The sequence below is a fragment of the Chiloscyllium plagiosum genome, unplaced genomic scaffold (assembly GCF_037043375.1).
Source record: "Chiloscyllium plagiosum isolate Xiang-an unplaced genomic scaffold, Cpla_swu_hap1 HiC_scaffold_7, whole genome shotgun sequence".
In the NCBI taxonomy this organism is placed as follows: Eukaryota; Metazoa; Chordata; class Chondrichthyes; order Orectolobiformes; family Hemiscylliidae; genus Chiloscyllium; species Chiloscyllium plagiosum.
The window spans coordinates 55158668-55186665 of record NW_028270145.1 but is presented as its reverse complement, the minus strand read 5'-3'; the positions used below and the strand labels follow the sequence as shown (position 1 = coordinate 55186665).

General features: G+C 41.9%; 2 protein-coding genes across 7 annotated transcripts in view; one reads left to right on the top strand and one right to left on the bottom strand.

Moving 5' to 3' along the window:
• Window positions 1-27998, top strand: part of cfap210 (cilia and flagella associated protein 210) — a 194296-nt gene that overhangs the window by 122336 nt on the left and 43962 nt on the right. For 2 of the 5 annotated variants that reach the window (XM_087989041.1, XM_043693681.2), the window contains one exon: window positions 21350-21427. In XM_087989041.1, the coding sequence (XP_087845167.1) occupies window positions 21350-21427 (78 nt within the window). Of the gene's footprint in view, window positions 1-9981; window positions 11392-13141; window positions 13223-13635; window positions 13820-21349; window positions 21428-27998 lie in introns of those variants that run through there. The other 3 variants (XM_087989042.1, XM_043693680.2, XM_087989043.1) reach the window with 3 other exon arrangements.
• On the bottom strand, window positions 41-13537 carry phospho2 (phosphatase, orphan 2). Of its 2 annotated transcripts, none has more exons than XM_043693692.2 (2): window positions 13390-13537; window positions 41-2138 (listed from the first exon to the last, which is right to left on the bottom strand). In XM_043693692.2, the coding sequence occupies exon 2, from the start codon at window positions 2119-2121 to the stop codon at window positions 1396-1398; it is 726 nt and encodes a 241-aa protein (XP_043549627.2). In that variant the 5' UTR covers window positions 2122-2138; window positions 13390-13537; the 3' UTR covers window positions 41-1395. The 2 variants fall into 2 exon arrangements, with proteins under 2 accessions (XP_043549627.2, XP_043549626.2); XM_043693691.2 differs by having other exon boundaries at window positions 13338-13513.

Sequence of the window (27998 nt, the reverse complement as noted above, 5' to 3'; positions counted from 1 at the left end):
GTAGTGTTTCCAAGAATGGTTTCAAGTCACTTAGTTAAAAAAAAATGCTTTATTTATAAAAATAAAGAACCACATGTTTTTTAATGTTTTTATGTTTTACACAACGTGTGCAGTAGAATTAGTATGTAACATGAAACTGCAACACACAATCAATATCTGTTATTTCAGAAGCAAAAATTAAAACTAAAAATCCATTGGTATAATTTAAATAATGTATTAACAGTCTCTCGTGGTATGGACCATTTTCTAAAAACCAGTGCAATATTTTTAAATAGTAAACATATTGAAACATTCCATTAACTGTTGCTTAGTTTTTGAAATAAACTATTAATAGATATAAATTTGAAGTTTAAAAGACAAAGGTGTTAACAAGCACACAATGAATTAACATTTTATTTCTATGTAAGTTGATTACAGCTGTGGTACTCTTTTGAATTCATTGCCTATCATAATTTAGGATTCAAAAACATTTTGATTTTAAAAAAATCACCAATACACAAATTCAATTGAGGACCAAGAGACTTTTCCCTTAAGCACACAGCAAATAAGTTACTAGCCTTTTGCAAAAACACACCATATGACAAATCAAACTAAAACTGAATAAGCTTTCTTACAACTGCTTCACCAATCGGAAATACTGCTTTTATTTTCCTGCAATTTCTCAGCCATTATGCAATAGCACTGTGTGTCAACTGACGAATAACAGCATATCTTGGCTTTAAGTACAAATATTAAAATAATCAAGTGGACAATAACCTATTGAAATATGCCTTCTCGTTTCATGATAGTTGCAAATTTGCTTTGTTCCACCATGTTGGATGTAGTTGAAATTTAACAGAATTAAGAAATATGTATATATATATTTAATTCAGCCCTGAGTAATGTATTACACTCCACCTGCAAGATTAATCCTAATGTAATAAGTACTATCCCATTGTACATGGTGCACTTAATTTAAACACTATTCCAGAATAACTAGGGGAAATGTCATTAAATTTAAAGAGCAACTTGGCAATTTCGTATTTAGCGATTTAAGAATATAAAAGTCAGATCTTAGTGGAAAAACCGTCAAATCACAATGTCATTATTGATATTTGCTGAAGTTAGAGTGCCCAAGAAATGTGTTGTAATCCGAGAAATCTGCTGATTTTTTAAATTATGAATGACAATTGCTTGATAATACAGAATTTAAAGATTGCTGAAAGAAGATAAGGAGTCAAAGCTTTTTGTCTTGCCCTCATCAGGAGTTGATGCCCTGAAGAATGCAAGATTAAAAGATTTGACTTTGACATTTTTAGCAATGTTTATGAATTTTATACTTATGAAGTATAATCAAATGAAATTAAATTGTAGGCTTTTTGTTTGCTCAGGTTTCTAAATAAATCAGAGACTTTCTTAAGTTTTCAAACATTTTCTCAAATAAGACAGGATTTCTTCACCTGACAACCATATCACAATTGATGGCAGCATTGAACCTGAGCCTCCATCAAGCAATTCATGAATCAGTTTTTCTAACTTGTATCCTTTTCTTACCATCGCAACATCACACTCTCTCAAACCTTTAATTGGGCACAAGTCATTTGCACCATCACCAGTATAAATGATTCTTTGATACTGTACCCCTGCTTTAAGTTGATCAGCAATAAAATCATCCAATGCTTTTTTTTTGCAAAGATTATCAGGGCAATTTGGACAGCTGTGAGAATGAAAGCCCTTAATTACCAGATGATTTTGTTCAAAATTTGCTGGATTTGTAATAATGCTATTAAATACCGAGCTGCTATTTGTTACTTCTAAAATCCAATTGATGAAACATGTATTAGAATCAGAAATTATAATGCAGTCAACTTGATCCTTCTTTTGGCAAATGAACTTCAGGAGATCAACCATCCCTTTAGTATATGGCATTGATTGCATAACACTTTTCATTTCAGATTCCTTGATTCCTTGGTCTCCAAAATAGGCAAAGATCTTTTGCATGTATTCATTCCAGTGTGTTCCATCATAAGTTTCACGAAGCCAATCTGGAAGCTTCTTTTCAGGTATACATTTGACAACCCAAGTGTCACTGTTTCCATTTACAATTGTGTGATCAAAATCAAAAACAAGTAAACTCTTCATTCTCTGGAAACTTTATTCTGTTTAAAACAAAACAAGGAGAGAATGAATGATTTGGGCATGGCTGAAACCCTCACGTTGATTATATTGCAAAATTATGGACAATCCTCTACTCAACCAGACATTTATGATGCTGAGAAGTTTCACAACATAGATGAATAACACAACATAGATGATAGAATAACTTCTATTTTCCCTCTGTAAACTTGTTGATAAGGGAACTATGAAGTTGAGGGCAACCCCATCCTACTTTGAGTATTTCATAGACAAATTAATAAATGATGCTGCATTATAGAAACATGGAACTGTTACGTTTCATATTATGAAACCTCATTGTATGAAGTTGTAGGTAAGCCGGAAATCAGAATTTTTAAAAATTGAAGTATATTTTTTTTTGCATTGTTTTCCCAGCTTAATAGGCTGCCAATAATTCAAAAGTACAGACACCAGGAATACAGCCAGCTTCAAGGGAAATGGTTCATGTTTGTCTATATTACTTGTTGTCAGGCCTCTATTAAGACAAGTTGATTTGTTTAAAAGGGCCAAAACTGGAACAAACTAGACCATGTTTATATATTACAATCATGACAATTTTTATCAGAACTAATGAAATAAAACTTGAAAAAAAAATATTTTAGAAAAAGGCCTGGATTTCTGCTGAGTCTGAATCACTCAGGGATCCTTAAAAAAAAAGGTGGACACTTATTGATTCTGAAATTCCCAATAGCATCCCTGCATTTTCCAGTTTTCATGTGTGCTTGAAAATGTTGGCTGGTTGAAGTCATGAGCTTGCACTTCATACTCAGGAAGTGGCTGGCTCTGTTGCGAGAAAAGGGTGTCATACTCTTGTCCCATTTCATGGAGTTGGGCCAATTTTTTAAAATGTGCTGGGTCATCCAAGATGGAGGACAGGAAAAATTTTTGGCTGTAACAGTCTGCTCCTTTTTTTGAGGTATTTTAGGTTTTGGAGGTGATTTCTTTGAATTCCAGGAGCAGCAATAACCGTTTTATATGCTGTTGCATTGTTTTGGAACTTTGAAGAAAAAAAAAGTCAAAACAACAGCACTTTTAAAAGGGAGAGGGACAGACAAAGGAAGTACATGGTGAGGTCAGTGCAGGAGAGACAAAGAGAGAAAGAAAGAAACCCACACTGCTAACTGACACTGCAGTCAACCTGCACAGTTACTGCCTTTGCTGTTTGAATTCATGTATCACTGGACATCGGAGTGCTTCTGGGAAAATGAACAGTGAAATTCACAACTGATCTTGGAAGTACCTGTTCGGGACAGTACAGAAACAGGTAAGTGGATATTTTAAGTGTGGCCTTACAGTAAGTCTGCAGTAGTGAGTAGAGTGGGTTCTTTCTTGATTATATGTTAGATAGAGACATGTCTCTTGATTAAACTTAAAAATATAAGCCATAAGTATTAATTTAACCTGAAGCTGTGTTTTGTAGAGGAATAAGACAGTGCTATTTTCTGGGTCTGTAGATTGTGAAGGAGCAAAAATGGCCTTTAGTAAAGTGATATGCTCTTGTCTGATGTGGGAGTTTAGGGAGAATTTATGTATTACTCAGGATTATATCTGCAATAAATGCGTTGGTTGCAAATCCTATCAGATCGAATGGATCAGTTGGAGAGACAGTTAGAGGCAATGAGGAATTTACAAGAGTAAGGGGATGTGATGGATGGCAGTTATAGGAAGAAGGAAAAGTTGCAGGTGCAGTCACATAGATGGGTTACCTCCAAGAAAAGTAAGAGAGGTACGCAGGTAGTGCAGGAGTCTTCTATGGTTATCCCCATTTTAAACAAGTTTGCTGTTTTGGAAAATGTAGGGGAACAGCCAAGTTTCTGGTATTCAGGCTGGCTGTAATGCAATGAGGGGTACGTCGAGTTCCAAGAGATCGACTGTGTTAGCGCACTCTCTAGTCTGAGATACAGACAGACGTTTCTTTGGCCAGCAGCGAAAACTCAGAATGGTATGTTGCTTCCTGGGTGCCAGGAATTTTGGTGTCATCTGCAAACTTACTAACTGTATCTCTTATGCTCGCATCCAAATCATTTATGTAAATGACAAAATGTAGAGGACCCAGCACTGATCCTTGTGGCACTCCACTAGTCACAGGCCTCCAGTCTGAAAAACAACCCTCCACCACCATCCTCTGTCTTCTACCTTTGAGCCAGTTCTGTACCCAAATGGCTAGTTCTCCCTGTATTCCGTGAGATCTAATCTTGCTAATCAGTCTCCCATGGGGAACCTTGTCGAATGCCTTACTGAAGTCCATATAGATCACATCTACCGCTCTGCCCTCATCAATCCTCTTTGTTACTTCCTCAAGAGGCCCAGCAATCACTTCTCTAGCTTCCCACAGAGTTCTAGGGTACACCTGATCAAGTCCTGGGGATTTATCCACCTTTATCCGTTTCAAGACATCCAGCACTTCCTCCTCTGTGGACATTTTGCAAGATGTCACCATCTATTTCCCTACAGTCTATATCTTCCATATCCTTTTTTTACAGTAAATACTGATGCAAAATACTCATTTAGTATCTCCCCCATTTTCTGCAGCTCCACACAATGGCCGCTTTGCTGATCTCTGAGGGGCCCTATTCTCTCCCTTTGGATTCTCCTTAATTCTATTTACCAAAGCTATCTCATGTCCCCTTTTTGTCCTTCTGATTTCCCTCTTAAGTATACTCCTACCTCTTTTATACTCTTCTAAGGATTCACTCGATCTATCCTGTCTATACCTTACATATGCTTCCTTCTTTTTCTTAACCAAACCCTCAATTTCTTTAGTCATCCACCATTCCCTATACCTACCAGCCTTTCCTTTCACCCTAACAGGAATATACTTGCTCTGGATTCTCGTTTTCCATTTTCCAGCCGTCCCTTTACCTGCGAACATCTGCCCCAATCAGCTTTTGAAAGTTCTTGCCTAATACGGTCAAAATTAGCCTTTCTCCAATTTAGAACTTCAACTTTTAGATCTGGTCTATTCTTTTCTATCATTATTTTAAATCTAATAGAATTATGGTCGCTGGTCGCAAAGTGCTGCCCCACTGACACCTCAGTCACCTGCACTGCCGTTTTTCCCAAGAGTAGGTCAAGTTTTGTACCTTCTCTAGTAGGCACATCCACATGCTGAATCAGAAAATTGTCTTGTACACACTGAACAAATTCCTCTCCATCTAAACCCCTAACATTATGGAAGTCCCAGTCTATGTTTGGAAAGTTAAAATCCCCTACCATAACCACTCTATTATTCTTACAGATAGCTGAGGTCTCCTTATAAGTTTGTTTCTCAATTTCCCTCTGACTATTAGGGGGTCTATAATACAATCCCAATAAGGTTATCATCTCTTTCTTATTTCTCAGTTTCACCCAAATTACTTCCCTGGATGTATTTCCGGGAATATCCTCCCTCAGCACAGCTGTAACGCTATCCCTTATCAAAAATGCCACTCCCTCTCCTCTTTTGCCTCCCTTTTTATCCTTCCTGTAGCATTTGTATCCTGGAACAGTAAGCTGCCAGTCCTGCCCATCCCTGAGCCATGTTTCTGTAATAGCTATGATATCCCAATCTCATGTACCTAACCTTGCCCTGAGTTCATCTGCCTTCTCTGTTAGGTCCCTTGCATTGAAATAAATGCAGTTTAATTATTAGTCCTACTGTTCCTGCCTGTCCTGACTGTTTGACTCGCTTCTGTTCTCAACTGTACCAGTCTCAAATTGATCTCTTTCTATCTCCCTGGGATCCCCCCCCCCCCCTCCTCAATCGTACTAGTTTAAATCCTCCCGAGCAGCTCGAGCAAATTTCCCTGCCAGTAAATTAGCCCCCTTCCAACCTTCTTGCACAGGTCACTTCTACCCCAAAAGAGATTCCAATGATCCAAAAATATGAATCCTTCTCCCATATATCAGCTCCTCAGCCATGCATTCATCTGCTCTATCCTCCTAATCCTGCCCTCACTAGCTTGTAGCACCGGGAGTAATCCAGATATTACTACTCTTGAGGACCTCCTTTTAAAATTTCTGCCTAACTCTCTGTAATCTCCCTTCAGAATCTCAATCTTTTCCCTTCCTACGTCTTTGGTTCCAATGTGGACAATGACCACTTGCTGGCCACTCTCCCCCGTGAGAACGTTCTGCACCCTCTCTGAGACATCCTTGATCCTGGTACCAGGGAAGCAACACACCATTCTGCCTTTTCGCTGCTAGCCACAGAAACGTCTGCCTGTACTTTGGACTAGAGAATCATCTAACACAATTGGTCTCTTGGAAACCGATGTACCCCTCGTTGCATTAGAGCCAGTCTCAATACCAGAAACTTGGCTGTACGTGCTACGTTCCCCTGAGAATCCATCACCCTCTACATTTTCCAAAACAGCATACCTGTTTGAAGTGGGTATATCCACAAAAGACTCCTGCACAAGCTGCCTACCTCTCTTACCTTTCCTGGAGTTAACCCATTTATGTGACTGTATCTGAGACTTTCCCCCCTTCGTATAACTGCTCCATCACATACTGTTGCTCTTGCAAATTCCTCATTGCTTCTGTCTCTCCAACCGATCCATTCAATCTGATAAGATTTGTAGCCGACAGCATTTATTGCGGATATAATCCGCAGTAAATCTTAAACTCTCTTTAAACTTCCACATCTGACAAGAAGTACATATCACTCTATTAAAGGCCATTTTGCTCCTTCACAATCTACAGACCCAGAAAATAACACTGTCTTATTCCTCTACAAACACTGCCCCAGGTTAAATTAATAGTTATGGCTTATACTTTAAGTTTAATCAAGAGACATATCTCCAAAAACATATAATCAAGAAAGAACCCACTCTACCCACTGCTGCAGATTCTCTGTAGGCCACACTTAAAAACAACAATTAATTTATCTGATTCTGTACTGTGAACTTCGCCCAACAGTTCGTCCAAGATCAGTTGTGAATTTCACTGTTTGTTAAGTTTCCCAGATGCACTCCGATGTCCAGTGATACATGAATTCAAACATCAAGGCAGTAACTGTGCAGGTTCTCTCTCTCTCTCTCTCCTGCAATGACCTCACCAAGTGCTTCCTTTGTCTGCTCTTCTCCCTTTTAAACTGCTGTTGTTTTGACTTTTTTTCCCAAAGTTCCAAAACAATGCAACAGCATATAAAACAGTAATTGCTGCTCCTGGAATTCAAGGAAATCACCTCCAGCACCTAAAATACCTCAAAAAAGGAGCAGCTGTTATTGCCAGAAATTTCTCCCGTTCTCCACCTTGGAGTACCCATTTATATCAAAACAAATTTTAAAACGTCATTGATAACTTTTCACTATCTTAAATAGACTTCTTCTTACTACAGGCCAATACAATATAAGAAAGGAACTCAAGACTGGGCAACTACCACAATCTGCAACCTCATGATCTGGCATATCCCTCCTCAGCCATTACTGTCAAGCCAGAGGATCAATCCTGATTCAGTGAGAGTGCAGGAGGACATGTGAGGTGCAGCACCAGGCATTCCTAAAAAATGAAATGACAACATAGTGAAGCTCCCAAACAAGACTACTTGCATACCAAACAGCATAAGCAGCAAGTTATTGACAGCACTAAGTGATCCCACAACTAATGGATCAATTCTAAGTTCTGCAGTCCTGCACATGTAGTCAGAAATGTTGATGGACAATTAAACGCTCACTAGTGGAGGAGGCTCCACAAATATGTCTTTCTTTCCTGATGGAAGAGGCCAGCATAACACTGCAAAAGATAAAGCTGAAGTATTCACAGCAATCTTCAGCCAGAAGTGACAAGTGGATGATCCATTGCAGTCTCCTCAGGTTGTTCCCAGCACTACAGATACCAACCTTCAGTCAATTCAGTCCATGTTATATCGAGAAAAGATTGGGGCACTGGATTCTGCAAAGGCTATGGGCCCTGGCAACATTCCAGCAATAGTACTGAAGGCTTGTGTTCCAGAACTTGCCGCTCACTTAACCAAGCTCTTACAGCACAGTTATAACACTGGCATATAATAAGCAGGATAAATACAACCCATCAGTCTATGTCATCATCAGTGAAATGATGAAAGGGGTGAACCCATAGGATGTGACTGGTCCAGATGAAGTCTCTGATTGTGCATTCAAATCCTGTAAGGACCAGCTGGCAGGAGTATTTGCACACATTTTTAACCTCCCTACTACAATACGAGTTTCCCACCTGCTTCAACAAGACCACTAATGCCAAAGGAAATACAGGCAATGTGCCTTAATGACTACTGCATGGTGGCTTTGACATCCATCATTATGAAAAGCTTTGAGAGAGGTTAGTAATGGCACACACCAACTCCAGCCTTCCTAATCTCCTTGATCCATTCCAATTCACCTACCATCATAATAAGTGCACAGTAGACACCCTGGCCCTACCCTGATCCCTGGAACATCTGGATAACAACGACACCTCTGTCAGATTCCTATTTTTTTATTTTTAGGTCTGCGTTCAACATCATAATTCCAACAAAATTCATCTCTAAACTCTAAGACCTAGGATTCTGCTCCCCCCACTCCTACTGGATCCTCAACTTCCTGACCTAGAGGACACAGCTTAAAAATACGGGGTAGACCATTTAGGACAGAGATAAGGAGAAATGTCTTCACCCAGAGAGTGGTGGCTGTGTGGAATGCTCTGCCCCAGAGGGCAGGGGAGGCCCAGTCTCTGGATTCATTTAAGAAAGAATTGGATAGAGCTCTCAAGGATTGTGGAATCAAGGATTATGGAGATAAGGCAGGAACAGGATACTGATTAAGGATGATCAGCCATGATCATATTGAATGGTGGTGCAGGCTCGAAGGGCAGAATGGCCTACTCCTGCACCTATTGTCTATTGACCTATGGATTGCAATGAATAGCAATAGGTGACAACACCTTCTCCACAATAATCCTTAATACTGGTGCCCTGCAAGGCTGTGTACATAGCCCCTTATTATAATCCTTATACACTCTGTAGAGCCAAATTAAGTTCTAATTCTGTTTACAAATTTGCAGCTGACGCCACCATAGTTGGTCGGATCTCAAATAATAACAAGACAGAGTACAGGAAAGAGATAGACAACTTTGTAGCATGGCATAAAGACACCAATCTACCCCTTAATGTCAGCAAAATGAAGAAGCTGATCATCAACTTAAGGAAGCGGAGTGGAGGACCTGCTCCTGTCTGTACCAATGGTACTGAGGTGGAAGCGATCAAGAGCTTCAAGTTCCTCGGAGTAAACATCACCAACAATCTATCATGGTCCACTCACGTTGACGCTACAGTCAATAAAGCACACTGATGCTTCTTCTTCCCCAGAAGGCTAAGGAAATTCGGAATGTCCACATAGAAAGTATCCTATCTGAATGCATCACAGCTTGATACAGCAATAGCTTTGCCCAAGACCACAAGAAATTACAGAGAGTTGTGAATGTAGCCCTGTCCATCACACAAAACAGCCTTCCTTCCATTGATTCTGTCTACACTTCCCATTGCCTCCAGAAAGCAACCAACATAATCAACGACCCGTCCCACCCCAGTTACACTCTCTTCCACCCTCTTCCAACAGACAGAAGATACAAAAGTTTAATACCAACAGATTTAAGAACAGCTTCTTCACTGCTGTAATCAGATTTGTGAACAGACCTCTCATATATTAGATCTGAAAATGTGTTGCTGGAAAAGCGCAGCAGGTCAGGCAGCATCCAAGGAACAGGAGAATCAACGTTTCGGACATAAGCCCTTCTTCAGGAAGGGCTTTAAGAAGGGTTTATGCCCGAAACGTCGATTCTCCTGTTCCTTGGATGCTGCCTGACCTGCTGCGCTTTTCCAGCAACACATTTTCAGTTCTGATCTCCAGCATCTGCAGTCCTCACTTTCTCCTCTCATATATTAGAGTTGACCGTTCACTGTGCATTCCCTGTAGCTGTAATACTATATTCTGCATTCTGTCCTATTACTCTAATGTAATCATGTAAGAATAATTTGTTTCATTGGCACACCAAACAATACTTTTCACTGTGCATGGGACAATAATAAATCAAATCAAATCAAATCAACTGTGCTATCAAGCAGCACCTCCTCACCAATAACTTGCTCAGTGACATCCAGTATGACTTCCATCAGGGGCACTCAGCTCGTGACCGCATTACATCCTTTGTTTAAACATGAAGAGAAGAGTCGAGAAAGCTGAATTTCAGCCTTTGACATCAGCCTAGCAAAACTGGAATCAATGAGTATCAGGAGGCAAACTCTCTTCTGGTTCGAGTCATACCTGGCACATTGGAAGATGGTTGTGGTTGTTGAAGGTCAGTCATTTCAGCTTCAGAATATCTCTGTAGGAGTTCCTCAGCAGAGTATCCCAGACCTAAGCATGTTCAGCTGCTTCATCAATGACCTTGTTTCCATCAAAAGGTTAGATGTGGGGATGTTCACTGATGATTGCACAATGTTCAGCGCTTTTTCAGATACTAAAGTAGTCCATGTTCCAATGCAACAAAATCTCAACAATATCCAGGCTTGGGCTGACAAGTGGCAAGTAACATGCATGCCACATAAATGCCACGCTATGACCATTACCAATAAGAAACAATCTAAGCACCTCCCCTTGACATTCAATAGTGTTACCATTACTGAATCCCCACTATCAACATCCTTGGGGTTACCATTTACCCTGAAACTTAGCTGGACCCACCACACAGTGGCTACAAAAACAGGTCAAACAATAGGAGTATTGAAGCAAGTAACTCACATCCTGACTCCCCAAAACCTGTCCATCTGCAAGGCACAAGTCAGGAGTGTGATGGAATATCCTCCACTTGCCTGGATGAATGCAGCTCCAACAACACCCAAGAAGCTTGACACCATTTTGCATAAAGCAGTCCACCTGATTGGCATCACATCCACAAACATCCACTCCCCTGACCACTGACACTCAGTAGCAGCAGTGTGTACTATCTATGAAATGCACTGCAGAACTTCACTGAAGAGCTTCAGACAGCCCTTCCAAACCCATGACCACTTCCATCTAGAATGACAATGGCCAGCAGACCCTTGCAAACACATCACATGGAAGTTCTACTCCAAGCAATTCACCATCCTGACTTGGAAATTTATTGCCATTCCTTCACTGTCACTGGGTAAATGTCCTGCAATTCCCTTCTGAAAAGCATTTTGGGTCAACCAACAACATGTGGACTGCAGCCGTTCAGGAAGGCAGTACACCATCAGCTTCTCAAGGGAGAGGAGGACAGGTAATAAATGCTGGCCAACCAGAGATGCTCACAACCCGAGAGTGGATTTTAAAACAATTAATCATTTAGAGTCTGAATGCTTTGGTTACCTGTACTTTTACTGCTTAGTCTCGGATAAGTAACATACCATCTTCTTTCATTATTCAAAATGTCTTTTTCCAGTAATTTAATTTTTCACAAAATCCACATTTTAATCCGCATGTGTTTATGAATTCATGTGGTCACCTCGAGCTCTTTCACACCTTTACCTCTGTCTGTTCATTCATTTGTTACCGTCTCACCGTATCAGCAGTTTCTCTTCACTAATTGAAAGTTAGCTTGATTCAGTCGTCCAATACTTTAACCTGTCTACTCATAGCTTCATGTGCTCTGGTAGTGTACTCAACCAGTAATACTGCAAACTTGTCTTAGTGATCAACTACTTTTGTACTTCAAGGTATCAAGAGGCTCCCTCAATTCTGCAGACGGTGTTGGTTGATCTGATTATTTGATTTTGGATGATTTGATTTCAATCAGCTCCCAAACAGCCATCAAATTTTAATTCTTTCTCTTGTGGTCTCAAAAGTAGTTTGCTGATCTTTACTTCTTCATTTGTGCCTTTTAGAAAGCTACTCAATGTCACTATGCGGTTTTGTTTAAATTTCCCAAATGCCTCCATCATCGGCAGATTAAATGTCTTTGCTGCAACATCACTCTTTCCATTTTTGCAAAATTCACAGTTTTTCTCTCTTCCCCCTCCATTACTACTTCAGATGGGAAAGTAAGTTTGAGCAGATCATAAAGAGTTTTGTAAAGAGATATAAATTAGACTAAATGAGCAGGAAAGGAAAATGGGAAATGTGGGAAAATGTGGGGTTCCTCACTTTGCCAGAAAGAATATAAAAACAGAATATTACTTAAATTTACAGAGACTTCATATGTATCATAGAATCCCTACAGTGTAGTAACAGGCAATTTGGCCCATCAAGTTCACAGAGACCCTTCAAGAAGCATCCCACCCAGACCTATCCCCCTACTCTATCTCTATAGCCTTGCATTTCCCATGGCTAATGCACCTACCCTGCACATTCCTGGACACCGTGGGCAATTTGGCACGGCCAAATTTATCCTCTGAAAGGATTTCATCTTTGGAATTACTTCACTGAGCTGTGGAGGTTGGGTCATTAAATAATATTCAGGGCTGATTTTGGAAAGTTTTTATTGGACAAAGGGTGCCAAGGGTCATCTCGTTGGAGTTAAGATCAATATCAGTTCAACTTTATTGAATGGTGGAGGTAAGAATGGGAGTCAATGTTTACCATGTTAGTTTTTTTTCAAACATTGAAGCAAACATGCAAAATCAGTCATGATGGCAGTTACTTGATACTAGCACCCTAAATGGAACATTGCTTTTGAGATCAGACAAGTTGGCCACGCTTGCAATAAAAATCATGTCTTACGGCCGAAAAAAAATAAATGGTGGAGCTGGCTGAAAGGAATGAAAGGCTATTCCTGATCATATTTCTTTTGATCTTATGTTAAGAATGTCTCCATGTGACTGACATACATTGATTTTCAGCACATGACTGCGTGTAGCAGTAAAATGTGGCAACGCCAGAATACAGCAATTATTTCCCAACCCTTTTTAAACACTACAACAATGTCAGATCCAGGCATATGTTTATACAACAATCTGATAATAATTCAAATAATGCAACAATAATACTCTAATCGTTTCCGCAAACATTTGACTTTGTTTTTTGTCACACAGCCCTTCAAACTGATGACTCTGGGTAGGCCCGAAAAAGGACCTTAGAATCTTCGGTTTCCTTGTATAGACACACTGAAGGAAGTATGTTTAAAAATAAATATGCAGCATATAGTATAAGCTATTATTAACCCGTATGATCGCTACCGTCTGCAGTAAGCTATTTCGTTAAGTTTTCTGAAATATTCAATTTCTGTACCTGGGAGGGACTGACAGTGTTTAAAATGCACAACGGTCTAAGCACGAGATACCTCTGTTAATGTCCAGAAGATGCTCATTGAACACTGTGCCCCCAAGCTGAAGGAAATCCCGCTCTGCTCCGCTCCACTTCCACACACCGTCCAGCAGCGGCGCTAACGAGCAGCCTGAGGACCGGCTCGGAATATGCGCACAGTCCGCCTGAGTGGACTGAGTGCGAGCTGCCGCCGCTCGCTGGTTACCATAGTAACAGAAACGCATTCGACTGGAAGCCCTTCTTCACACTTCCGGCGTTGTTGCTGGGCAACCGTGGGAAAGGAACACGCGAAGGGGTTGCTGTGAGCTAAATGAAAGAGGTTATCGATGGCCGTAGCCGCAAAATAACTTTCGATTCATGTTTTGCTTTCATTAAGTAAATGGCGACAGCTACTAACATCACGCCCCTGAGCCGAAGACCGCTGAGTACCTCTAGTTCCAGTTCCAGTTCCAGTGAGTTTATTTTAATTGAAAGAATCAACTTGCCGCACAGGATGTTGCTAAATAAGAGCTTATGGGGGTAGGGGCAAGATACTGGCAAGAATAAAGGATTAGCTGACTGGAGAAGGCAGAAAGTAGGGTTAAAGAGGACTTTTTCAGTATGGCAACGGTGACTTGTGGAGACTACTGGAGCAAGGGTCATTGTTGGGGCCACAGCTATCACGTTATAACGATTAACGATCTGGATGAAGGAACTGAGAGGCATTGTTGCGAAGTTTTCTGATGATATGAAGATAGGTGTAGGGACAGGTGTTGTTGAACAGGCAAGAACGCTGCAGAAAGACTTGGATGGGCTAGGAGACTGTGGTAAAGAAGTGGCAATTGAAATACAATGTGGGAAAGTGTGAGGTTATGCACTTTGGTCAGAAGAATATAGGCGGAGACTATGTTACAAATGGGAAAAAGCTTTGTAAATCTGAAGCATAAGGGGCTTGGGAGTCTGGATGCAGGACCCTTTTAAGTTTAACATGCACTTTTAATTGGCAATTAGGAAAGTAAGTGCAATGTTAGTATTCAATTTAAGAGAGCTAGAATATAAGTGCAGAGACGTACTGCTGAGGCTGTATCTGGTCATACTACATTTGGAATATTGTGAGCAATTTTGGTCCCCATATATAAAGAAGAATGTACTGGCATTAGAGAGGATTTAGAGGTGTGTACAAGAAGGATCCTGGGAATGAACAACTTGCCATGTAAGGAGCAGTTTAGGACCCTGGGTCTGTGTATGTTGGAATTTAGAAGGATGAGGGAGATTTGACTGAAACTTACAGAATTCTGAGGGGCCTGAATAGAGTGGATATAGAGAAACTATTTCCACTAGTAAAAGATACAAGGACCTGAGGGCATAGCCTCAGAGTGAAGGCACAACCCTTTTGAATGTGAGAAGTTTTGGCATGTAAGATCAAGGAAAACCCTAAAGCTTTCCACAGGTATGTCAGGAATAAAAGAATGACAGAGTAAGATTAGGGCCTCTCAAGTACAGTAGTTGCAAGTTGTGTATGGAGTCTGAAGAGATAAGAGTGGTGCTAAATGAATATTTTTTGTCAGTATTCCCACAGGAAAAAGACAATGTTGTCAAGGACTGAAAATGTGTTGCTGGAAAAGTGCAGCAGGTCAGGCAGCATCCAAGGAGCAGGAGAATCGACGTTTCGGGCATGAGCCCTTCTTCAGGATTCCTGAAGAAGGGCTCATGCCAGAAACGTCGATTCTCCTGCTCCTTGGATGCTGCCTGCCCTGCTGTGCTTTTCCAGCAACACATTTTCAGCTCTGATCTCCAGCATCTGCAGTCCTCACTTTCTCCTCGAATGTTGTCAAGGAGAATACTGAGATACAGGCTATTAGACTGATGGGATTGAGGTTCATGAGGAGGTATCAGCAATTCTGGAAAATTTGAAAATAGATAAATCCCCAGGACTGGATGGGATTTACCCTAGGATTCTCTGCGAAGCTCAGGAAGAGATTGCAGAACCTTTGGCTTTGATCTTTGTTGTCATTGTCCACAAGAATTGTGCCAGAAGACTGGAGGATAGCAAATGTCCCCTTGTTCAAGAAGGGGAGTAGAGACAACCCTGGTAATTGTAGACCAGTGAGCCTTAATTAAGTTACGGGTAAAGTGTTGGAAAGGAATAATTTGATTAGTGATAGTCAACACAGTTTTGTAAAGGATGGGTCATACCTCACAAACATTATTGAGTTCTTTGGGAAGGTGACCAAACAGGTGGATGAGGGTAAAGCGGTTGATGTGGTATATTTGGATTTCTGTAAAGGGTTTTATGAGGTTCCCCATGGTAGGGTATCGCAGAAAATACAGAGGGATGGAATTGAGTGTGATTTAGCGGTATGGATCAGAAATTGCCTAGCTGAAAGAAGACTAGGTAGTGATTGATGGGATATGTTCATCCTGGGGTTGAGTTGATAGTGGTGTACTACAATTATCTGTTTTGGGGCCACTGTTGTTTGGCATTTTTATAAGTGACCTGGGTAAGGGCGTAGAAGGATGGATTAGTAAATTTGCGGGTGACACTAAAGTCGGTCAAGTTGTGGACAGTGAGGAGAGATGTTGCATTTTACAGAGCGACATAGATAAGCTGCAGAGCTGGACTGAGAGGTGGCAAATGGTATTTAATGCAGAAAACTTGATTCACTTTGGAAGGAGTAACCGGAATGCAAAGTACTGGGCTAATGGTAAGATTCTTGGTAGTGTGGATGAGCAGAGAGATCTCTATGTCCATGTACATAGATTCCTGAAAGTTGCCATCCAGGTTGATAGGGTTGTTAAGAAGGCGTATGGTATGTTAGCATTTATTGGTAGAAGGATTGTGATTCAGAGCCATGAGGTCATGTTGCAGCTGTGTAAAACTCTGGTGCGGCCGCACTTGGACTATTGCAAAAAGTTCTGGTCGCCACATTATAGGAAGGATGTGGAAGCATTGGAAAGGGTGCAGGGGACTCTTATAAGATGTTGCCTAGTATGGATGGAAGGTCTTATGAGTGAAAGGCTGAGGGACTTGAGGCTGTTTTCATTAGTTAGAAGAAGGTGAAGAAGTGACTTAATAGAGACATACAAGATGATCAAAGGATTAGATAGGGTGGACAGTGAGAGCCTTTTTTCTTGGATGGTGATGGTTAGCTTGACGGTAAATAGCTTTAAATTGGGGGGTGATAGAGGACAGATGTCGAAGGTAGATTCTTTACTCAGAGAGTAGTAGGTGCGTGGAATGCTTTGCCTGCAACAATAGTCAATTGGCCAACTTTAAGGACGTTTAAATGGTCATTGGATAAATATATGGATGATAATGGAATAGTGTAAGTTAGATGGGCTTCAGATCGGTATCACAGGTTAGCACAATATAGAGGGCTGAAGGGCCTGTACTGCACTGTATGGTTTTTGTTCAATGTTATAAGATGAGGAAGTATTACTTCAGCCAGAAGGTGGTGAATCTGGGGACCTCATTGTTGCAGAAGGCTGTGGAGGCCAAGATATTGAGTGTACTTGAGACGGAGGTAGATAGATAGGTTCTTGATTATTAATGGGACCAAGGGTTACGGGGAGAAAGCAGGAGAATGGGGGTGAGAAACCATGATCGAATGGCAGAGCAGACTCTATGAGCTGACTGGACCAATTGTACTTCTAAATTGTATGAACTTAATTGTTGCATTAATGCCAGATAGCATGGATTTGGCATGCATCCTATAAAACTAGACTCTTGTGGAATGGTGGTAATACTTCTGAGCGTGGTGCTGGAAAAGCACAGCAGGACGGGCAGCATCTGAGAAGCAGGACAGTTGACGTTTCGGGCAAAAGCCCTTCATCAGGAATGAGGCTTGTGAGCTAGGAACTGCAGAATCTGGAAATTTGAAACATTCTGTTTGAGTTGTTAATTATCTTGTGGGTGATTTGTGAATTTAAATAAAACAAAACCAGGAGTGATAATGTATTCAGTACCTGAAGCATGTGGCTCAGCATGATATGAAGCTGAGGCTTGCTCAGTTTATTGTTTCTCCATCATTCCACTGGATTCATGAAAGCCCTGAAAATGATATCCATGAACTACGTCATGCTTTGTTGTTGAAGGACAACTGACAATGCTTATGTGCATGTACCTTGAGAAAATGTGCTTTAAAATACTATATAATTGTTGATATTATTAGTATTTTTCAGTGAACGTTGTTGACCCAAGTAAAACAGAAGTTGTACTCTATTCAAATGAATAATTTTATGATCAGTCAACATGGCTTGAATGAAATATTTGAGAAATTACAAACAAATGACCAGAATTCCTATAGGAATTTGATAGAACAGAGTAGAGTTAGCTATCATTTTAGAGTTGCAGCTGCATTCTCAAAAAGTGAGAAGGTTGCACTTGACTTAATGTGGTAAAAAAGACCATGCCTGTTTTTAAAAATTAGACAAAGGAAACATGAGTGTGAGGACTCAGGCCCACAAAGGTTTAGGGTTTTAGTGTTTACTTTCAATTTTTGAAGTTGAGGTTTTTTGAAGTTGAAGCTGTTTTCTCTCTGCTGCAAAAGCTTGAGTTCTCTCTCTGCTGCTAGATTCGTTCTGTTGGTGTTCCTTTCTCTTGGACTGGAGGAGATATCAAGTGAGCAAATCTGTTTTGTTGAATTTGCCTTAACTAAGATGTACTTGGTATGGTATGCTGCTAGGAATGAGTAGTAGTTTAAAAAATATTATTTTGTAAAGTATTTCCATACATTTTTAAGCTTGTTCCAATTTTTTTTTGTTTGTGTTTAAATGTCGTGTAAGAATAAAATGTGTTTTGCTTCAAATCTAGTAGTGTGATCAACCAAATCACATCTAGAACACAGTGCCTTACACATGCCTTTAAATAAAATAAAAGTTAGGGTTGAGGCTATTCTCCTTGATATATTTTGAGGGGGTTTGGTCTGGTCCATAACATTAATAAATAAATTAATCTTACAGTTATAATAACACCTTATGTCACATGAGTGCAAATGTGCAAGTTGGATGAAGGCAACCATTTTTGCTTTGGGAACAAACTTTTATCTTCTTGGATTGTTATTTTATCCACTGGATGTCACTGAAGATGAACATTTGTTCACCATTCCTGAGTGGATTGAAAGCTATTTCACAGCAGAGTTAAGAGGCAAAAATATTTGAGTTTCTATTATCAAATGTAAGCCATGTAACTTTCTTCCTTAAAGAACATCACTGAAGAGTGTGATTTTGAACAATAATAGTTTCATGGTCACCATTATAGATATTAGCTTTATATTTCAGATTTACTAAATTAATTTAAATTGCAGAAGTTGCTGTGGTGAGATTTCTAATCATGTACCCATAGCATTAGCTTGGACTTCTGGACGACTAGTCCTGTGACATTATCATTACGCTGTCACTGACTTATTATCCAATCATCCTTGAAAAGCCTTCTTGAATAGTTACATGAAGGTACTTCCACAGGAGGAGAACTGGAAGAAATATAGAAAATGGGAGCAGGATTGGGCCATTTGGCTTTTTGAATCTGCACTGCCATTCAATATGATCATGCCTGATCATTCAACTCGGTATCCCATTCCCACTTTATCCCCACAATCTTTGATCCTTTTAGCTCTAATACCTATATCCAACATCTTGAAAACATACTGTTTTGGTCTCAATCATTTTCTGTGGCAGAGAATTTCACATACTCATTATTGGCGGCACGGTGGCACAGTGGTTAGCACTGTTGCCTCACAGCGCCTGAGACCCGGGTTCAATTCCCGCCTCAGGCGACTGACTGTGTGGAGTTTGCACATTCTCCCTGTGTCTGCGTGTGTTTCCTCCAGCTGCTCCGGTTTCCTCCCACAGTCCAAAGATGTGCAGGTCAGGTGAATTGGCCATGCTAAATTGCCCGTAGTGTTAGGTAAGGGGTAAATGTAGGGGCATGGGTGGGTTGCGCTTTGGCGGGTCGGTGTGGACTTGTTGGGCCGAAGGGCCTGTTTCCACGCTGTAATGTAATCTAAAAAATTACTGCGGTGAAGAAATTTCTCCTAATCTCCATCCTAAATGGCCTACCTTGTATCCTTAGAATGTTACCTTTCGTCCTGGACACCCCGGTTTTATTCTTGCATTTACCCTGTCTCATCCGATTAGAATTTTATAGCTTTCAACGAGGCCTCCGCTCATTGTTCTAAACTCCAGTGAATATAACCAATCCAGTCTCTCTTCATATGTAAGTCCTGCCATCCCAGCGATCAGTCGAGTAATCCTTCATTGTATTCCCTCCATAGCCAATCCTCAGATACCAATGCACCAGATATGGGCTCACCAAGACTCTGTACAATTGCAGCAAGATATTCCTGTTCCTTTATGTAAATCCTTTTGCTCTGAAGGTCAATGTATTATTTGTCTTCTTCACCACCTGCTGCACCCGCATGTTTCAATGACTGGTGTCCAAGGATGCTCAGGTCTCACTGCATCTCCCCTTTCCCAAACCAAAGTGGATAACCTAAAATTTATCCACATTATATTTCATCTGCCATGCATTTGCCAATTCATTCAACTTGCCCAAATCGCACTGAAGCATCTCTGTGTCCTCCACATAGTTCAACCTCCCACCCACCTTTGTGTTGGCTGCAAACATAAAGATATGAAATGTAATTACCAAATTTAATCATTAATATATTGTGAGTGGGGGTCCAAACACTGATCCCTGCGGTAGTCCACTGGTCACTCACTACTGCTTGGAAAATGACTTGTTTATTCCTACACTTTCTTTCCTGTCTGCTAACCAGTTGTCTCTCAATATATATTACATTCAATTCCATGCACTTTAAGGCAGTGATTTTCCTTGTACCTGCTGCACTTGTCCTGCCAGGTAGCTGAGGTTGTAGCTTTGAGAGGTATTCTTGAATAGGTTTTGTGAGTTGACATGCTGACAATTTGCTAACATGGAGAGAGTGACTGTTTGACTTGGTGAGTGGGGTGGTCATCCCAGATAAAGTTGAATTTTTTGAGTATTCGTACAGGTGCATTCTTGACTTGTGCTTTGTAGTGGCTGTAAATGATGCCCTTCTAAAACTACTTTTACTATTTTCATTTTTACCCAAGTTACTGCTGCAACATTTTCAATCTCCCATAACAACAAAGAATGTAGATCCTTATCTAAGCAGTGAAGAAGTATGAAGGAATGGAAGTTGTTTTATAATGGTGTTATGTCCTGTTCCCAGAAGATAATCCCAAAAGTTTTTGATAGATACAGGACAGTATTTTTTTTATTTGTACATTAAATGTATTTCTCAGATCTCACTATGTGTTGTGAAATGATACATTGCTGGGTCAGTAGAGAGGCTATAGTGAACACTATTATTAGGAGCACAAGTCGGCCATTTGGCTCTTGAAGCCCGCTCCATCACTAAATTAGGTTATAGTTGATGAGATTGTGCCCTCTATTTCACTTTGCTGTATGGTGTCTAACCTTGACTCCAGCGTCTACTCCCTAGAGAAGAAAATTCTACAGACAAACAACTGAATGGAAAAAGTTGTTCCTAATCACAGTCTTAAATAGGAGTCCCCTAGTTTTTAAACTGTAACTGTTTGTTCTCAACTTTCTGTCAAGGATTAAAGTTCACTTAAGTTCATTTTACCTAATTAAATGAATAGGTTATGAGTGGTAGCCTGTATACTAAATTGTCACAAAGCTGAAATTAAATTGTACTTCTGCTCATATTATACTGCTTTTAGCTAATAACCAAGTGTTGGCTGGGCCCTATATTTCAAGTAAATCAGTGTAGGATAATTCAAGGTCACAAATATATCAGATATTAAACCACAGACATAGCTAGTAGACTGTGGTCCTTTTCCACAAAATTCCTCAAACAACGTGACTAGCATGATGACTCGCTATGATTAAATGAATATTTGGATCAATGACAGGAACCTGAGGGTGTTAGTCAATGGTACCTATTCTGATGTGCAGTTTTAAATTGTGTTATTCTTTTGTTTATGCATTACAGGTAGAATATCTTCAGTCCTGAACACCAATGAGTGTGTACCAAGGTGTCATGAACACAGTGATTTTCAGAAAGTGGAAGGTAAGTTGCATGGAATATTGGGAAATATAAGGCAATGCATAGCTATATTCAAGTACCCATCCAGATGCCTTTTAAATGGTGTAATAGTGCTCACCTTCACCACCTCCTTTAGCAGCTCATTCCATACATGTACCACTCTCTGCATGAAAAAGTTGCTCCTCAGGTCCCTTTTAACTTTCTCCCCTTTCTCCTTAAACCTATGCCCTCTGGTTTTGGCTTCCCCTACTCTGGGGGAAAAAAAGACCTTGGCTATTCACCCTATCCATGCCCTCATGATTTTATAAACATCTCTAAGATCATTCCTCAGCCTCTGATGTTTCAGGGAAAAAATGCTCCAGCCTTTTCAGCCTCTACTTACAGCGCAAACCCTCCAATCCTGGCAACATTGTTGTTGATCTTTTCTGAACCCTTTCAAGTTGAACAACATATTTTCTACAACAGGGAAACTCTAATCTAATGTACGATTCTAAAATTGTCCTGACAGCCACAACATGATGTCCCAATTCCTATGCTCAGTGCACTAACCAATGAAAGCAAGTGTGCAAAACACCACCTTCCCCACCCTGTCTACCTGTGACTCCACTTTCAAGAAACAATGTACCTGCACTTCTAGATCTTTTTGTTCGGCAGTAATCCCTGGGTTGGAAATGTGTTGCTGGAAAAGCGCAGCAGGTCAGGCAGCATCTAGGGAACAGGAGAATCGACGTTTCGGGCATTAGCCCTTCTTCAGGAATGAGGAAAGTTGGTCCAGCAGGCTAAGATAAAAGATAGGGAGGAGGGACTTGGGGGAGGGGCGTCGGAAATGTGATAGGTGGAAAGAGGTCAAGGTGAGGGTGATAGGTCAGACTGGGGTGGGGGCGGAGAGGTCGGGAAGAAGATTGCAGGTTAGGAAGGCGGTGCTGAATTTGATGGATTTGACTGAGACAGGCTGGGGGGAGGGGAAATGAGGAAACTGGTGAAATCCGAGTTCATCCCTTGTGGTTGGAGGGTTCCTAGCCGGAAGATGAGGTGTTCTTCCTCCAACCGTCGTTTCGCTGTGGTCTGACGATGGAGGAGTCCAAAGACCTGCATATCCTTGGTGGAGTGGGAGGGGGAATTGAAATGTTGAGCTACAGGGTGGTTGGGTTGGTTGGTCCGGGTGTTCCAGAGGTGTTCCCTGAAACGCTCCGCAAGTAGGCGGCCCGTCTCCCCAATATAGAGGAGGCCACATCGGGTGCAAAGGATGCAATAGATGATATGTGTGGAGGTACAGGTGAATCTGTGGCGGATATGGAAGTTTCCTTTGGGGCCTTGGAGGGAGATGAGGGGGGAGGTGTGGGCGCAAGTCTTGCACCTCCTACGGTTGCAGGGGAAGGTGCCGGGAGTGGAGTTTGGGTTGGTGGGGGGTGTGGATCTGACGAGGGAGTCACGGAGGGAGTGGTCTTTACGGAATGCTGATAGGGGAGTGGAGGGAAATATATCCTTGGTGGTGGGGTCCGTTTGGAGGTGGCGGAAATGGCGGCGGATGATGCGCTGTACATGGAGGTTAGTGGGGTGGTAGGTGAGGACCAGTGGGGTTCTGTCCTGGTGGCGGTTGGAGGGGCGGGGTTCAAGGGCGGAGGATCGGGAAGTGGAAGAGATGCGGTGGAGAGCATCGTCGACCACGTCGGGGGGGAAATTGCGGTCCTTGAAGAAGGAGGCCATCTGGGATGTGCGTTCCGACTCCCACAGCTACCTGGACTACACCTCCTCCTATCCTGCCCCCTGTAAAAACGCCATCCCATTCTCCCAATTCCTTCGACTCTGCCATCTGCTCCCAGGAGGACCAGTTCCAAAAACGCACATCCCAGATGTGCCATCCCATTCTCCCAATTCCTTCGACTCCGCCACCTCCAAACGGACCCCACCACCAAGGATATATTTCCCTCCCCTCCCCTATCAGCATTCCGTAAAGACCACTCCCTCCGTGACTCCCTCGTCAGATCCACACCCCCCACCAACCCAAACTCCACTCCCGGCACCTTCCCCTGCAACCGCAGGAGGTGCAAGACTTGCGCCCACACCTCCCCCCTCACCTCCCTCCAAGGCCCCAAAGGAAACTTCCATATCCGCCACAGATTCATCTGTACCTCCACACATATCATCTATTGCATCCTTTGCACCCGATGTGGCCTCCTCTATATTGGGGAGACGGGCCGCCTACTTGCGGAGCGTTTCAGGGAACACCTCTGGGACACCCGGACCAACCAACCCAACCACCCTGTAGCTCAACATTTCAATTCCCCCTCCCACTCCACCAAGGATATGCAGGTCTTTGGACTCCTCCATCGTCAGACCACAGCGAAACGACAGTTGGAGGAAGAACGCCTCATCTTCCGGCTAGGAACCCTCCAACCACAAGGGATGAACTCGGATTTCACCAGTTTCCTCATTTCCCCTCCCCCCAGCCTGTCTCAGTCAAATCCATCAAATTCAGCACCGCCTTCCTAACCTGCAATCTTCTTCCCGACCTCTCCGCCCCCACCCCAGTCTGACCTATCACCCTCACCTTGACCTCTTTCCACCTATCACATTTCCGACGCCCCTCCCCCAAGTCCCTCCTCCCTATCTTTTATCTTAGCCTGCTGGACCAACTTTCCTCATTCCTGAAGAAGGGCTAATGCCCGAAACGTCGATTCTCCTGTTCCCTAGATGCTGCCTGACCTGCTGCGCTTTTCCAGCAACACATTTCCATCTCTGATCTCCAGCATCTGCAGACCTCACTTTCTCCTCAAAGTAATCCCTGGGTCCCTACCATTAAGTGTATAAGTTACTGCCCTGGTTTGCCTTACCGAAATGCAATGCTTCACAATTATCTAAATTAAACTCCATTTGCCACTCCTCGGCCTATTGTCTCATCTGATCAAGGTCCTGTTGTACTCTGAGATAATCTGAAATATCCAATTGGCTAGCTGCCCCGGATTCCAAATGACCTAACCATGCTAACTAGTCTGCCAAGGTGAGCCTTGTCGAACACCTTGCTGAAATTCATATAGACAATTCATGCCTTCATCAGTCTTCTTTGTCATCTCTTCAAATAACTCAACCAAGTTAGTGAGACATGATTTCCCATGCACAAAGCTATGTTGACTATCACTAATCAGTCCTTGTCTTTCCAAATGCATGTATATCCTGTCCCTCAGAATCCTCTCCAACAACTAACCCACCACTGACATCAAACGCGCCAGTCTAAAATTCCATGGCTTTTCCTTATCACCTTTTTTAAATAATGGCGCCACATTAGCCAGTCTCTAGTCTTCCGGCACCTCACCCATGGCTGTCGATGATACAAATATTTCAACAAGGGACCCACCAATCTCTTCACAATTTCCCACAAATTTAGCCAATTAAGTATTCCTTGAAGTATGTTCACTGTTGTAACATCTGAGGTGGTGCACCAAATTTGTACACAGCAAGTTTCTACAAATAGTAATACTGTAATCATCAGAAAATCTGTTTTAGTACTGTTGTTCAAGTAGTACGTGTTGGCTAGGACCCATTACGAGGAAGTAGAGTCCCCATTTGACCTTCGAATATACTATTAAATGGTTTCCGTGGTTGTGGGCATGTTCACCGAGCTGGGAAGTTGATCGGCAGACATTTTATCTCCTGTCTGCTAAACAACTTCCCAGTCTGGTGAATGTACCCACAACCACGGCAATCGGCAACCAAGCTACAGATTTTTATGCAAACCTTGAACTATTAAATCGTACAACTATTTTGGGCATGTTCTTTAAGTTTTTTTGCTGTACACAAACTGCTTTGGAACCTAGACATCCATACACCTTTCGCAATCCACCACATCTCTTCAAGTTTATTCATTCAGATATTAAGACATGACCAGGGTGTTAAAAGTTCTCTATGTTTAATAAGAAAAATCTGCAGAAGGTCATAGAGTCATAGAGAGGCACAGCATGGAAACAGACCCTTCGGTCCAACCTCGTCCCACCTGCCAGCACCCGGCCCATATTCCTCCAAACGCTTCCTATTCATATACGCATCCAAATGTCTCTTAAATGTTGTAATTGTACCAGCCTCTACCACATCCTCTGACAGCTCATTCCATAAACGTACCACCCACTGCGTGAAAATGTTGCCCCTTAGGTCTCTTTTATATCTTTCCCCTCTCACCCTAAACCTATGCCCCCTAGTTCTGGACTCCCTGACCCCAGGGAAAAGACATTGTCTATTTGTCCTATCCATGCCCCTCATAATTTTGTAAACCTCTATAAGGTTACCCCTCAGCCTACGACGCTCCAGGGAAAACAGCTCCAGCCTGTTCAGCCTCTCCCTATAGCTCGAATCCTCCAGCCCGGTCAACATCCATGTCAATCTTTTCTGAACCCTTGCCAGTTTCACAACATCTTTCCAATAGGAAGGAGACCAGAATTGCATGCAATATTCCAACAGTGGCCTAACTAATGTCCTGTACAGCTGCAACATGACCTCCCAACTCCTGTACTCAATACTCTGACCAATAAATGAAAGCATACCAAACGCTGCCTTCACGATCCTATCTACCTACGACTCCACGTTCAAGGAGCTATGAACCTGCACTCCAAGGTCTCTTTGTTCAGCAACACTCCCTAGGACCTTACCATTAAGTGTATAAACCCTGCTAAGATTTGCTTTCCCAAAATGCAGCACCTCGCATTTATCTGAATTAAACTCCATCTGCCACTTCTCAGCCCATTGGCCCATCTAGTCCAGATCCTGGTGTAATCTGAGGTAACCCTCTTCGCTATCCACTGCACCTCCAATTTTGGTGTCATCTGCAAACTTACTAACTGTACCTCTTATGCTCGCATCCAAATCATTTAGGTAAATGACAACAAGTAGAGGACCCACACCGATCCTTGTGGCACTCCACTGGTCACAGGCCTCCAGTCTGAAAAACAACCCTCCACCACCACCCTCTGTCTTTTACCTTTGAGCCAGTTCTGTATCCAAATGGTTAGTTCTCTCTGTATTCCATGAGATCTAACCTTGTTAATCAGTCTCCCATGGGGAACCTTGTTGAACGCCTTACTGATGTCCATATAGATCACATCTACTGCTCTGCCCTCATCAATCCTCTTTGTTACTTCAAAAAACTCAATCAAGTTTGTGAGACATGATTTCCCATGCACAAAGCCATGTTGACTATTCCTAATCAGTCCTTGCCTTTCTAAATACATGTACATCCTGTCCCTCAGGATTCCCTCCAACAACTTGCCCACCACTGAGATCAGGCTCACCAATCTATAGTTCCCTGGCTTGTCTTTACCACCCTTCTTAAACAGTGGCACCACGTTTGCCAACCTCCAGTCTTCCAGCACCTCATCTGTGACTATCTATGATACAAATATCTCAGCAAGAGGCCCAGCAATCACTTCTCTAGCTTCCCACAGAGTTCCAGGGTACACCTGATCAGGTCCTGGGGATTAATCCACCTTTACCCGTTTCAAGACCTCCAGCATTTCCTCCTCTGTCATATGAATATTTTGCAAGATGTCACCATCTATTTCCCTATAGTCTATATCTTCCATATCCTTTTCCACAGTAAATACTGATGCAAAATATACATTTAGCATCTCCCCCATTTTCTGTGGCTCCACACAAAGGCCACCTTGCTGATCTTTGAGGGGCCCTGTTCTCTTCCTAGTTACCCTTTTGTCCTTAATATATTTGTAAAAACCCTTTGGGTTCTACTTAAGTATATTTATCAAAGCTATCTCATGTCCCCTTTTTGCCGTCCTGATTTCCCTCGTAAGTATGCTCCTACTTCCTTTATACTCTTCGAAGGATTCACTCGATCTATCCTGTCTATACCTGACATATGCTACCTTCTTTTTCTTAACCAAACCCTCAATTTCTTTAGTCATCCAACATTCCCTATATCTACCAGCCTTCCCTTTCACCCTGACAGGAATATACTTTCTCTGGATTTTTGTTATCTCATTTCTGAAGGCTTCCCATTTTCCAGCCGTCCCTTTACCTGCGAACATCTGCCTCCAATCAGCTTTCAAAAGTTCTTGCCTCATACCATCAAAATTGGCCTTTCTCCAATTTAGAACTTCAACTTTTAGATCTGGTCTATCCTTTTCCATCATTATTTTACAATGAATACAATTATGGTCGCTGGCCTCAAAGTGCTCCCCCACTGACACCTCAGTCACCTGCACTGCCTTATTTCCCAAGAGTAGGTCAAGTACCTCAGACTACAGAATCCCCTAACACAATTGATCTCTTGGAAGCCGACGTACCCCTCGTTGCATTAGAGCCAGTCTCAATATCAGAAACTTGGCTGTTCATGCTATGTTCCCCTGAGAATCCATCACCCCCTAAATTTTCCAAAACAGCATGTCTATTTGAAATGGGTATATCCACAAAGGACTCCTGCCCTAGGTGCCTACCTCTCTTACCCTTCCTGGAGTTAACCCATCTATGTGACTGTATCTGAGACTTTCCCCACTTCAGATAACTGTCATCCATCACATGCAGTTGCTATTGCAAAACAATGCAACAGCATATAACACAGTAATTACTGCTCCTGGAATTCGAGGAAATCACC